A 15,606-nucleotide genomic window follows, 5' to 3' on the forward strand; every position below is an offset into this window, starting at 1 on the left:
AGCTATTCTGTTTCCTTAATATCTGTAGAGAAGTGACTTATTCAGAGAGGAAGACGATGTACGAGAGTGGCTAACTACTACATGTACCAACTCCATGTTTTATATTTGTCACTCAGCTTTAGTTATCCATGACCATGATCATTTTCAGAGGACTGTACAACGTTCAGTAATGTTTTCTAACATAGAAATGGTTCAACTTGATGCATAATTTATCTAGGGTTCAGCGATATTCCAATGACCATACAATTATTATTCTTTTTTGTTAATTAATATCAACCGCTCTTATCATTTGTAGTATGGGGAGATTTGTGATTTTAAAATTTTCATAGTTTAAATCACAAAATGATTTTAGCTAGATCACTAGTGAAAACCTGGAATCACTGGACGTCCGTTTCATCATAGTATAGGATGGATCCATCATTTTACCTGCTGTGATCACAATAATAATTTGCACAAGTTTCTTGTGCTCAATTACTTCATGGTCTTACTCTCGTTCTCTGTGGCTTATTCGATTCGTCTATAGATTGAGCTTGTATAATTATGGAGAGTGATTGTAGTCATTCGTCATCAACAAATTAAGTAATAAAATGTATTTGTAAAACATTTTGTTTATGTATACAAATCAATGCGTATGTGAAAGACTAATAGTATACGAAATGATGAAATGAATTTATTTTATTCCACAATATTTATTGTTTTCGCTTTACAAATGAATTAATTACAAGAGATTACAAATGTGTATTACGAAAGAAAATAACTGATAACGTCAATAATAATAAATGCTGATCTATTGAACAAATCCTTGAATTTGTTAAGAAATAAAGTTACAAAGAATAAACAATGACCTAGAACCTTATTTAATTACAAAAAGCTTTTTTTTTCTTTATTTAAGATGTAGGTAAGTTGTAGGTACTATGGAAGAACTGAATCTTAGGTATTAGGCTTCTTTATCTTTTATTAGATCTTGATATTTAGAGTTATTTTACTTTGTGATTCTTGAAATTCATTGTTTGTCGGATCAAATTCTTTACGATGCCTAATCGTCTCGATTACAATTGATGCTGTTACTAATTCTATTAATGTAGTGAACGAAAACTCCAGTAGGGAAAATCAATTTTTTGTTTGATGCAAAATCACAAAGTGGCTTAGTGAAATATGAAAATCATACATTAAGTACATTATTTGCACATTTTCTTTGTGTTATCCTTTACACACTTCATTATTCCTCTGATTTTGTTGGTATTTCGATTTCTCTCCGATTGTCTTCCTGGTCTCCTGATTTCAATCTTCTGTTGTCATGCATTTCACTTCCGATTGGTGTTATATACTACTTATGTCTGTTAGCATAAGTAGGAAACACCACACTGGTACTCTATCTTGATGAATTCATTTTACTGAGTTGATATGGTATGATAGCTTGAACCGATGCATCTATGGGTCACGTTTTACGTTGCTTATTACTGACAAACTGTTTCTTCGATATTAAACCTAGTAAGTTTTACCAAGAGATGATAAAGAACTTTTAATAGGTAATTCGCTTTAATTATACAAAAGATCCAAGAATGATATATTTTTCTAAAAAAAAAAAAGTCACTCAGTTTAAAATTTATTATCAAGCCTTCAAAAACAACTAGATACTAGGAACCAAATGGATCACAACATGTCACTTTCTCGATATTTCTGATTTCTTTTAATACTTCTTTCCACTGCTGGTCGGTAGTCACTGATCAAATGACTATCTTGAAAATCGTAAATCATTGATCTATGTAAATTGGCTTATCAATCAACAACTTCCCTAAATCCACAAACAATGGTAATCAGTTAATAAAATGAATGTTAGACCACCATTGGAAACCCGGAAGCGCTGGACGGCCGTTTCGTCCTGTTGTGGGACTACTCAGCAGTGCGTGTCCACGACCCCACCGCGGGATTCGAACCCAGGGCTTTCAGTGTCGCGTGCGAACGCTTAACCTACTGAACCACTGAGCCGGCATCCAGTGATGGTGGTCTAACATCAACCAGTTCATGATCTCAATCAAAACTTAACAATCTCCACAGCCACTATACTGATAATAAAATGAAGTTAACAAGTTGTGCTGTGACCGGATAAGTTTTTCAATATATATTTTAGTCGCTACTTACCAGTCAGACGTTTTATTTTAATAATAACAATAACAATAATAAGGATGATTATAATAATAATAACAACAGTAATCTAGTACAATTAAGCATAAAATAAATTCGTTCAATAAAAGAACAAACAAATAATGAAAAATAATAAAATGTTAACAATATACATACATATTGAACAGTGAATGATGTAATGAAATATAGCAAGAAAATATCAAACAGAAGAATGAATCTCAGAAGAAATAAAGAGAATGATTAGACAGATACATTTATTCTCTTTTTATAGTTATCATCAATAACAGAGGGAAAAATACTTAGAGGACGATGATATATATATATATATATATATATATATATATATATATATATATCGTGTCTTCGTTTTTATTTTAATATTTGCGCCTTCTTGCATCGTAAACTTCTTATCGAATTAACTACCAATTAACTGTTTAATGTCACTTGATATTGTTCATATGCTTCCAATTGACCAGATCGATCACAAGCAAATATCCATTCTGGTCGAATAAATATCAAATCAGTATTAGATGACAGTGCCTGTTTGTTTTTTGGTAGATTCATAGAAGAGTAGAAAGAAAGGGAAAAAATGATAAACAAATTGAAATTGCAAGCAAAAATGAACAAACGATTACAGAAAATCTCCTTTTTTTTCTTATTGTTTACATTTTTTGCATATGTAATTTACTGTTTTGTCTTACTGAACTAAATTATTAATAATAATATGGAAATGTTTTGACTCAATAATTTCATTGAGGTCAATAATTCGATTACATTCAGAATCATTATTAATAAGAATATATCATCAGGTTAGTTCATTTTATGCTAGAGCTTTTATCAAGTAAATACTTATGACGAATGATATGTTCTAGTCTAATAATAAACTATATACCTCAAAAAGCAAATACACAAGTTTATGTATTATGTACATTAGATAATTTCATCAAGTGTTCGAAGATAATAAAAACATAATCTGCCATTCAGTTAGTCATAAACGACGTTGAATAAATGCATCTTTGCTGATTCGAGGTTCATTTCGAGCTACATCACATAGTCTTTAACCATACATAGGCATTACTTCGTAAATCATAACTACAAAGGTTTTTGGTTAGTTCTGTTCATGTAAATTCTTCATTGCATAACATATGGTAAATGAAGGTAGAGTTTTTGAATCTCTCTTTTTGATCATAAATTTTAATTCTCTAGCCTTTTGTTAAGCTAAAAACAACATACAAGGTGGAAGTTGCGAGTAAAGTGCATAGTTTATAGTGAATAAAATAACACTTGCTAATTGTTTGTAGGATTCCCAAATATCTATCCCATAAACATATTCATACTGGAATTAAAAGCTTGTTATACACTTTAGGAAAAAAAGAATGTTACAATGGATTAGAACATGAAAGTGGAATTCCTTTGTGAGTTGCAGTAAGGTCAAATGAGACATCGAAACGAGTTAGGTAATGGACAAAATTTTTGGAGACAAAAAGATAAGTAGAAGCTGTGTAATTGCATGAATTTAAATCACCACATAGTGAACCCGTCAGCGAAATGGGATAATGCAGTTATAGTACAGTCAGAAGTTGTGAACATGAATACGAGTACATTTCGTAAAATGTTTTTAACTGAACTTTAGAGTCAGACAGTCGATACAATCATTTGAAAACCTAAAGCATACAGGCTGATATCAGGTTGGACTAACAAACCCAGCAATATCAACAGCAAATCTTTTATATTGTTGGGACAAGGCTAGTAAAACTGTGCAATGTTATCAAATTAATGTCATGTAGTTGATGTGACCAAGATTCTTGGAATGTACTTACACAACAGTCATGACACATATTCAAGAACAAAGGAGGTTGAAGATACAAATTTTTTCTATGGGAACTCTGGTATTTGAATTGAGTATTGCAAGAATAGACATCTGATAAATAATTATTCATTTTGGAGCATGTCGTCAATCATTAACATTTCTCCGTTTGAATTATACAGTATTTAACATAGCGACAAGTTGTAAACCTTAAATTATAAGCGAATCTGTAAATGATACGGTAATTTGACTAAGGATAATTCATGTCGTGAAATTCCCAAGAGTTGTTGTAACTGTATGGTATGTGGCATTTTTTAACATAATTTTCTTCGAAGCCAAGTACATAAACCGATACTTCGTAAATAAATTACGATATGTAGATAAACTATCAAAGAAACTACTACTACTTACACATATAATAGTTTCTCGCCTCTTATGAGATTATTTATAACAATGAAAACATGGTTTATACATACTCATAACTACTTTTTTTTATCAAACAAAGAAAATATTTGTGTATGTAAATATGCATGATTAAGACCTATACTGCTATCATCTATTTTTCAGACATTATCAATTAGGTCAAGCGTAAAAAGAGGAAGTAAGCCCAACTAATATGATAAAAGAACACATGAAATTCAATACATAGTGATTTAGACGGACAACAGACTGATAACGATGATGGCCCATATCCATATATTCTAATTGTAGGATTGTTCGGTTATAAAAGTAAGGTGGATAAATAATCTATGATATAGGACATAATTCAATGAGAAATAAAGTAATTGTAGAAGACGAAGAAGAAGCATAGAAAATCGTTTAATCAACCAATCATAACAAAGATTCAATAGACAAAGACTGTTATTTATAAGTGAATATTTCGATAGTTAAGTGTACAAAAGACAATGACACATTAAAACGTATTTTTAAAAATTACTAATGATGATAATTATTGGATGCATTTGACTCTAACTTGTCTGACAGGTATTAATTAATCAACATATGTAAATGAATGAATATCTAAACGAATTTCATATATTCCCTCTATGAGTATATAATATAAGAAGAGAGAAAACTTGAGTAAAAGAAAAACATTGACAAACAGCTAAAGGGTAAGGGTAACAAAAAACTAAAATATAGAAATATGAAATGAAAATCATTTGATTATTTATTTACTTTTCTCATGGCAAAGAACTGGATTGGTGGACATTTCGAACAGTGTGTATTGTATGTATGTATGTTTGTAGATGATGATAAGACCAGAGTAGTTACCAGTCTATGAAGCATTTTACTACGTATACTTTCAAACAAATCATAAAACAACTCATGACTAAGAAAATAATAGTGATAAAGGGAATTGAAAAAAGATAAAGAGTTTCAAAGTTTGTGGAATAGCTGAAGCATACTGATGAACACTTTAGGAGATTACGTGAATAAATGATAGAGATGACGAGACCATAAGAAACATATCATTGGATTTGTGCCTATATTTTTAGAAATATAAAAAATCTATTCAAATTAACAGAACAAAGGATAGAACGAGTGTGTGTATGGAAGTGACCAAGTCAAATTAACACTATGACGTTTCGAAGTCAGATATCATAAATGAATCACTTATCAAAAAATGTCAAATATGTCACAAGTCGACGATTTAATGATTTAAAAAGAGTTAAAAACAAGTCAATATCATTGAATAATAGGCCTTGGTTACATAAAATTGACTATGTGACAATTAAAAATTGTAGCTTTGAAATCAAAAGAAAGTCGGACAGAACAAATCTACGAAAGATTATGATAAATTGGACTGACTAAAAATATCATTGAATTTTTCCGTGTTAAATTTATAACCAAAACAAACCCGTTGAGAAAAAGACAGTTTGGTGACGGCGGAAAACTACATACGATGATGAAGACTGTGTTGATGGAACAAGAAGTTGACACAAACATTGGTATTTCTGAAAACGATATTAATCAACTCTATTTAGCTAGTGTGTACGTTATCGTGTGTACAAAATTGGTAGATATGATAATTATTCAATCTCCATTTTGAAACACTAGTTTTGATGAAGTGCTCACTTCTTATATGAGTTTTCCCGATACCTTACATACCACAAATCATTTATTAATGCTGACACTAGGTGGAAAAAGAAAATGGCTGGTCAGTTTATGATAATATTTTTGATAATATTAATTACTGGAGATTATCAAATGGAAGAGATTAGAAAACTAACTCTAATTTATTCAAATAATATAAGGGGATTGAGTAAAAAAAAACAAGATTAGATAAGCTACATAAGTGCCAAATATAAATATATGTGCATGTACGCTTCTATATTGTGTTAACACATGAGATTATTGAAACAAATTATGATAAGGGGAATTAACGCGAATTACGCAGAATCAAAAACAAACAAAAACACGCTAAATTGTGTTTACCGTAAATATCAACTATGATGAGTACATGAACCAAAACGAAATAAAGCGATTAACTAATTACAATGGTGAATGAAATGGGTCGTTTACTTGGTCGGAGCCATTGTCTTATTTGTTTAGCACTGTAGATGCTGATTGAATTCTACCGATCTAATTGCAGTGTGGTGACTATTCCGAATGACACAATATCAACTGAACTATGTTGAGATGGTTGGAGGTGATCAACAGAAGATTCAGTTTGACTTGGGTTTTATACTATTTGGGAATCATCGGCAAATTGTAACCGTAACTTTGAGGTAACTGATTCTTCCTGATGGCAGATGGCATTAAGTTTAGAGAACCGAGTTTTGTTATTGTGATAATCCAAGATCAGCGCACAGGAGAAGCTTGAGTGATTCTTAAAATGACTGAATGATTTTGAAACCATTTTTCTTAACAATAAGCAGAAAAGTCTACACAAGAGTATTTCACAACGGCAGTAATGTAACTGGTTAGATTTTAGTCGTTTTAGGAACTTTATTGACATCTTAGAGCTGATTATCAGTTTCTCAATCTAAATATTGTAAAAATATCGTTACAAAACCTCATTAAACTGAGTGCAAATTTGTTCACGCCAAAAATTTCCTTGTGAATCTTCCTTATGTTCATAGTTTTATCGAATATTGAACATCGCCTACAAAAGTCTGCTGAGGATGCTAAATCTCCAAAAATCAATTAGGAAAACCATTTCTATAATTTAGTAATGGAAATTCGAATTTCTCATTTCCGCGTCAAAAGTGCCCATTTTTACCTTCAGTTTGTGTTTTTCATCTGGGAGGACCTTAAATGTCATTGGCTCGTTTTCACTTTTAATAAGCTATATTGTGACCTTTTTCAAGGACATTTTTGCATTGTATATAAATGCATGTGTGTGTGCTTGTTCGTCCGCTCTTCCGAGTTGTGTGTGGAATTATATATTTTACCGCATGAATCAGGTCTTCTTCCTCTAGTTAGCAAGACTGGAAGGCAGTGGAATAGCTTAGCTTGTCTCGTTGTTTTATGATTGACTTTCGTTGCGTTCGTCGGTCCTGGGTGATATCTTAATCCCTCGAACATAACAAAGTGTTATTAAGAAGTTCATAGAAGAGTAATGAAGGTGACATTTTAAGGGAGCTATCGTTTTCATCAGACGAATATGAAAAACTCAAGAGTTAAAACTATTTATTATTTTGACGTGTCCAATTCAGTGAACCAATAATAAAATGGTTTTGCTAAAGATTTCTATAGAAAAAGTAAATTATTTCTACGTTTAACATTTGTCATTCTTACTATATAACGACAAAATTTTTTAAAAAAATAACTTTGAACATTATAAGCATCGTACAAACACATTTCTATCGCATATTTTATGCCCTGAGAGATAAACAGATAAGATATGTTTGTGAATTTGTAGCGCAGCTGCTTTACAATGTTCAACATGTTTCCAATATCTAACATTTTCCCGTTCATTCAGTAAGTTAACACTTCAGATAAAAGTATGATTTTCATTTAGTCTTTCATTTCAAGTCCTAACTTTCATTTTCTTTATTTATTTCATCCTGCTAGTTGAGATACACTACAGTGACGTGTTCGCAGAAGACATATGGACAGCTTTATATGGTTGAAATAAAATCGTCAATAAAAGCCATACTATTATATGCAGCACTTATACAAGATAAAGGACATTCATTTTTAGATGAAGCACAAAATCTCAAAATTAGTTTACCCGATTCTGATTAGCTCGTTTCTACACCATATTTGTATTCACGACAATAAACATTTATTACTCAGTATTAGGTTTATGTGTTCTGCTTTGAAACGTACTTTTGCGTATATATAAGGACTATGGTAAAACAGCTCTACCCAGCTACCTAAACTTCAGTAGGGAAAACAAAAAGCTCGAACACATCATTTGACAGCACAGTTGAAAGCCAGATGATTTAATCACTAAGTCATTATAAAGACAATAAAATATTTAGGAAACTTGAAGAGTAGACAGTCTTACTCTTTCTTCCGAATTACGACACAACATAATAAGTAGTTTAAAATCGCCATTTTAAACAGTGTATTTTCCACGTGGTATGTAATATATATTTAGTTAAGAGATCTAGGAGGGATCACACTATCTAAATAATAATAATTATTATTTCAAATAATTTGTTCGCTATTTGTGTTAGTCTTGTCTAGCAATCTAATTTCTTTAAAATAACGTAGATGATGAAAATCCGCCTTTTACACAAATCAGACAGTCAGCTTATTTAACCTAAAATATGGTACATAAGTATCATAAAGTGTATACGTAAACATAGAAAGCAACGGTAGTAGTATGTGTTGTATGCTGCTTACTCTAACAGATATAAGTATTATGTAACACCGATTGGGAGTGAAATGCCTCGCAGCAGAAAATTGCAATCAGGAGAACAGGAAGACAATCGGAGGGAAATCGAAATACCAACAGAATCAGAGGAATAATGGAATGTGTACAGGATAACAAAAAGAAAATGTGCAAATGATGTATTTAATGTATGATTTTCATATTTCACTAAGCCACTTTGTGATTTTGCATCAAACAAAAAATTGATTTTCCCTACTGGAGTTTTCGTTCACTACAGTATTAGTAACAACATACAGTTCGCAAAGAAATAGGGACTAGTGCAAACGATTTTGTGTATGTGTATTCAATTTAGTGCGTTTAAAAGTAATTATAACAAAGTGGTTTCTTTTGATAGGCTAGTGAAAAAACGTTATCAATAGACGGTGATAATCAATGAAATTGTCGCTGAAATTGATTACTGTTGAAGAGAATAATATTTCAGCTTACAACTTTTCTTTACTAGCCAACTCATTATTCAACTGAATGTTGAATGGGTTGTAACGAAAGCTAAAACTAGATGCATTCAAAATTAGTTTAGGGATTGTTGTTTAGTAAAACAGGTAACCAGCTAGGGTGCTAGTGTTAATTAGTGATCATTTCTGTTCATAACACAGAACATCTTCACAAGACTTCTGGTTGGTTAACTTTAGTCACTGAGAAGGAATATTTGCACATAATCAATATGTTTAAATGCAAGTGATGTATAGGTGGCGTATGCCCCAAGAATGGCAATAGGCTTATGTAAGTAAATGATGTATAAGAAGCACTAACCAATACATCAATGTATTTAAGCCTGGAATTTTTTCATTGTTACGTCCAAAGGCTATGATGTAAAAAACTTAAAACGAATTTCATAGTCAACTAAAGAAGAAATAAACAATAAACACTGTTTATAGGACAGGAGACAATAATAATAAGACCTATTATGCTTTTTGATGGAATTAGCCATATCGTTCTCCTTCGTGTGTACTTTTATTTCAAGGTTGTCTGATTGTTGCTACCTTCATCAGTGATAGACAAAACTATTTATGATTGTCAATTTTTTGTTGAAAATGTTTCAATTTCTTTTATTTTTGTAATTAACATCAGACTGATCTTAGTTAAATAACCAGTAAAAACCAGGAAGCATTTGACAATTATTTCGTCCTAGTACGGGACTCCTCAGCAATGTATATCAACGATCACATCTCAAAGGATCGAATTCAGGATATTTAGTCTCGCATACGAACGCTTAACCTCTAGGAATGTAGGACATTGGACGCTGGTTCATTGGTTCAGAGAGTATGAGCCCCTGTACAAAGAAGGTCCTGAGTTTGATCCGCCCCCCAGTAGTATGATCGTGGGTGTACAGTGAAGAGGAGTCCTATACTAGAACAGAACAGCTGTACAGTTCTTCCTGGTTTCCAATGGTTCTTCAACTAAGATCAGCTCGTGATGTTAAAAATGAAATCAAAAAATCTCCATAAGTCACCCTCCACAATAATGATAAAACGAAGTTACTTGAATCGTTTCATATTTTTGAAATAGTTTTTTGGAAATACTAATAATCACTTCTTAACTATTTGTCTATCTATCTGTATTCGTCCGATTTTACATACTCAATGAGTGTTAGCCAATAAGAAAACTATTCATCAATCATGTCGATTGGGAAAGTGGTATCAACTTCAGGAACTATATATATACTTCACTTAAGCCTATGAGTGAACAGACTTTGCGAATCAAGAGTTTCTTATGAAAAAGTAGAACAATGTTCAAATTTAGGTAGTGTTCTTAAGGTGTATATTGGTTTTTTCGCAGGTTTGTGGTCGGTTTTCTTTATTTAAAGGTAGACTGTTTTTATTACGAAAATATCGCGTTCACAATATGATTAGTTTATACTTGAGTTATTTAAAAAAAAACCTATAAACACTTTTATAATCTGTATTTTTTTTTTACAATTTCTACAATATTCGTGTGAATACTCCCTGAAAGTTTTGTCAAGTTACGCCACTAAACATTATTGAGTCAGACAAGAACAAATTAGAATCTGGCATATATGTTTGTTGGTTCAAGTTTTCGTACAATACAATGAGATGAATAGGAAAAGAATTGAAACAACCTATCAAAAATAATGTTCATAAAGACTGAACATTGAGAATATGGTTTAAAAAGACAGTGAAAAAGTAACCATGACAACAATAAAACACCTGCCAGCATAATTTCCGACATTACAAGTAGTTTATACGACACGAAGGTTTATATTATTCACTATGTTAATAATGAAATCGTTTAGCTATGAAATTAGAACAACCAGAAGAAGAACGGATTTATAATACTAAGCTTCCTCTACAATCAGTTTAGACGTTACACAATGTCTAATTCAGTGTATGGCTGCACAACAGACAAATTTCTCGTTGATTTCAAGAGTTTCGAGCATTGAATGAAGATACTTTCTACTAGGTTTTTTTATAGCGTACAAACTGTCACTGTATTTTGAATTTCGTGTACAAATCGAAGACTCGCAAACTCAAGCATGATTGGCTCGTTGATAAAATATAAATTCACTGATTTTATAGTGGACTGAAATCAGCTGGAGAACCATTAAAAACTTTATTTTAGTAATCATAATGATAATAATGTGCTCACAAATAATTAACTTCAAGAGACTTTCTTGGAGTTCTAACAAGAAGCACTGACTAATCAACTCTGAAGGAGCAGAGTAGTGGAGTATTGACTGAGGTCGGGTACATGTGTTACCTAATCCCAATTCCATTATTACAATGTGTTAACTTCAACTGCCTTTACAAGTTCTGATGTTTTATTATTATTATTATCATCACGAAATTGGGATTTTGAAAAATGTTCGATTTGAATTTAGTTGTTATCATTATCACAGACCGGGATTCGGTAAAAAATCACTAACAACTAAGGATTACCGCCACACAAACTTGATCAGTAGGATTCATCTCTGTCGGGAGAAGAACAGAAATGATCGACAACATTGGGTGAAAATCCTGCTGTATAAATTACGAACATAGTAAAGTTATATATGTGCGTTATTGAATTTCCACTAAGTGGTCTGAAGGTATGGACGTTCACAGGAATCTACAGTACAACATTATGCTCTTCAATAATTCTCTAGTTGATAATAAATTATCTTGAAAAACTAAACGATTCATGTTGCAGTGCTACGATTTATGCGCTAAATAAACAGAACTGTTTATAAAAAAAGTTGGCTTAGTAATGGTGGAGTCAAATAAAGAATACATCATATATATATATATATATATATATATATATATATATATATATATATATATATATATATATATATATTGGATGGTAGTGACGCTAGCAATAATATCAGTAATAATACGCACCAAACATTTTGTTCATTACCAAAATTCTATAGATAGGATTAAAAAGATTATTTACTTATTCGATTCGATTAGATGATATTTATTTATGTTTCTAACGCTAATAATGATTTAACCACGCACAAAAATGAGTTGAATCAAGTGTAATGACCTTAATTATTAGATTCATAATAAAAAATAGACTACAAGGTGAATTCCATACACATATATATACGAATGTTTACTAGCCAGTTAATTACTATTATTATCAGTATAAAGTTGTGGAGATTCTTAAGTTTCATTGAGATCATGAACCATTCTAGGTTAGACTACCACTGGGAACATAGAAGCATTGAACGGCTGTTTCGTCCTAGTATGAGACTCTTCGAAAGTGCACGTTGACGACCCCGCAAGTGAGAATCATACCCAGGACCTTCAGTCTCGCGCGCGAACGCTTAAATTCTACTTCACTGAGCTAATATGCAACGGTGTTAATGTCTAATTTCAATCAATCCACAACATTGAGTGACTATTTTCCATTGTCTTTGGTGGGTAATTGCCTCAAGACCGACACTATTGAACTCCACTAGTCACGGTTTCTCATTAGAACTCCAAGAATTCTCTCTCGAAGCTAGTCACTAGTGAGCATATGATTATTATTTATCTTTCATTTCATTATAATTACATTTCGATGTTAGGTACAAGACAGCAGTAAACTCTAAACCGAGGTTTCATCCTAGTTACCAATCGTCGGTAGGGTGTACCCGCAAATTTCAGGTAACTGAAACTTCCGAATGAATTCAAACCTGGATCATTCAGTTTCACAGTCTGAGATACCACCACTGAGTTGTTTAGGCCTTTCCTGTGGAAATGAGATATTCCCACCAGTTGATTACGGAGAAATTAGTTACCTACCAATGACACTAAAAGATAATTACATAATATCGCAAATTAATTGAAGTCAAATATGTAAATCATGGGATGATCTAAAGCTTAAGTGCCCGTCAAAAGACTTGAGGGTCCTAGGTCTAACCCCTCGTGAGGGCATGGCTATGCAATGCCACTGCATAAAACGATATACTAGAATGAAGCAACTATCCAGTACTTCTTACTTTTTAATGATTATCTAGTTAAGGACAATTCATGGTGTGAACTATAACATTCGCTAATCTCCGGCAACCCCACTATACAAATGATAAAATAAATATGCAACTAATTTTGATGGATATACAGTTTTATTTCCTTATGACTATTGGTTTTTTCCCTTTTTCGAAAAAAAACAAGGGCAATTTGAATCGCGACAAACAACAAGCAGGGATATAGACTTACATTATCAAACTCGACATCCCAAGCAGACCTTGTTATAACGTATTCGACTTCATCACTCATATACTGATGCAGTGTCCTATCACCACAAAAAGAGTGAAGGCAGAAAAAAACACTAATTACAAAATTTGTAGAATATTTTTTCATGAAAATAAATATTTAATTATGGGCTGGATAAAAATGACTAGACTAGAGGATCGCAGTCAATCATAACATCCTAGATTTCAGTTGTTAATTAAATTGAGAATGAATAGATATTGTTGTGCCACTAACAATGCTGGGGAGTCCCACAATGGGACGAAACGGCCGTTCAGTGCTTTCAGGTTTTTTATGGTGGTCTAGCTTCAATTGACTCATGATCTCAACTATTAAAATTACTATAATATCCACAAAATCCCTTTTGATAATGTTCTATTTGTTTTAAATAAACCTATTGATTCAATACTTGCCGCTTAATTATGTTTTCTGCTTTGATAGGCTTCTTTTCACAGATAGTGAGAAAACGAGTGAGTAGCACTTCCATTTACTTGATAGACAAACGGATATTCAGTAAGTGCTAAAGTGGTGTAAGTCGACAAAATTCCTTTAAATTTCCGTACCGAATGAAGTAAATCCTAATATTCCCATTGTTACTGGTTACAGCTTAGTGCAATTTAATCATGGTACTATCACCAAATAAGCGTACTGGATTTTTTGCAAAATTTCAAAACTTATAAGTTTACAGGGAAGTATAAATTAAATCAGTAGATGTGCTAGGTCGAGTCGTTATAGTTTCAAAGAGCATAACAGGCAATACTTGAAAAAGACAAAATAATTAAAAGGACCACAAAAGATAGATGAAGTAATAACAAAGATATGAGTTCAATATTATGAAATATTCAATATGTGGTGGATAGTAAAACTAATACAAAAATAGAAGTTCGTTTTCCAGTCATTTATCAGTGTTTTTCGCTGCTAACTTGTTTCAGGTGCAGAAAACCGTCAATCACAACAGCCAAACGTAGCTGTCTATTTTAATCGTAATAAACTGTAGCTGGCGGCATGGATTGATGCTTTGTCTTAATATGACCAACCTAAGTGTTTCTCAGCCACTGTCAATGAATTTGTGTACGGACTGAGATACTGCCTGATCGCCTAAACCGAAGCAGATAGTTTTCTTAGGGACGACTCCCCGATCCTTTGACCTACAGTTCTAATCCACAAGGCAGGGAAGAAATTTAGGAGATGCAGCTCCAAGGTAACTGGTGACCAAAAATAAATCCATATATCATTTTTTTTCTTCAGGAATCTGGAGCTTATGTCCACCAATGATTTGGAATTCAGGTTTCCCAACTCTCCTAGATGGATCCTCTGTACTCACCAACGCAGCTGGGATAACCGGATATTCGCTTTTTGCCCTCTCAATTTCATAGACAAGACCCCCGCTGCGAGAAGTCAGTGAGTAAGACTTTCCTGGCAGTGCCCAATTGAAGTACATAACATTAACAACAGGAGGCTACAAACACTTGGTAAATAATGAAGTTGATCTTAACAGTACCAATAAAATAATTTTCGTTTCACTGTATATGTATGGTTTGTAAAGTGAGTGTAAAAAAATAATAAAGAAAATAACATGTCAAAACTTATTAAAATAATTGCGTACACACAAATTCTGGTTTACTAAGCTCTAATCTGATTGAGCTATAATAGAGTGTAATGTGCCAAGCAGTTAGAACTAAACGCCATATAGAATTTATACAACTTAAAAATGAGACAATCGACAATTTTATAAGGCAGAAATATGACAGAATAATTGATTAAAGGATATATTGGATTGAATATAAGCTGAATAGCTCATCTTGTGCATACCACTACACCAGAAAGAGTATTAAGTCCGAACATGTGTAGAGGAAAACATGTGATGATTGTAAAGGAAGTCTAAACTAGGATGAAACAGCTGTTCAAACACAATGTATCCCTGATTTTTCATACTCATTTTCCGGCTAATAGGGTGAGATTATTTACAATACTTTCAATCTTGAATAAGTGCGATGTACCTAGCGTTTTCGGTCATTTTCTGTTTGTTTAGTGGATAAATCTATTGTAAACAATAGTTTAATTTTCAGTAGAGATTTAGTTTTAAGACCTAACCTTTGACTATGTGTTTTCCATCAGGAGTTTCAGATTTT

General features: G+C 32.3%; 1 protein-coding gene across 1 annotated transcript in view; it reads right to left on the bottom strand.

The window, feature by feature from the left end:
- Positions 1-2,093: 2,093 nt before the first annotated feature.
- Positions 2,094-15,606, bottom strand: part of XRCC1 (DNA repair protein xrcc1) — a 61,245-nt gene continuing 47,732 nt past the window's right edge. The window contains exons 13-14 of the mRNA XM_035733347.2: positions 13,442-13,517; positions 2,094-2,685 (exon numbers count right to left, since the gene is read on the bottom strand). Coding sequence (XP_035587272.1) covers positions 2,572-2,685; positions 13,442-13,517 — 190 coding nt within the window. The 3' untranslated portion in view covers positions 2,094-2,571. The remainder of the gene's footprint in view (positions 2,686-13,441; positions 13,518-15,606) is intronic.

The sequence above is a fragment of the Schistosoma haematobium genome, chromosome 3 (assembly GCF_000699445.3).
Source record: "Schistosoma haematobium chromosome 3, whole genome shotgun sequence".
Lineage (NCBI taxonomy): Eukaryota > Metazoa > Platyhelminthes > Trematoda > Strigeidida > Schistosomatidae > Schistosoma > Schistosoma haematobium.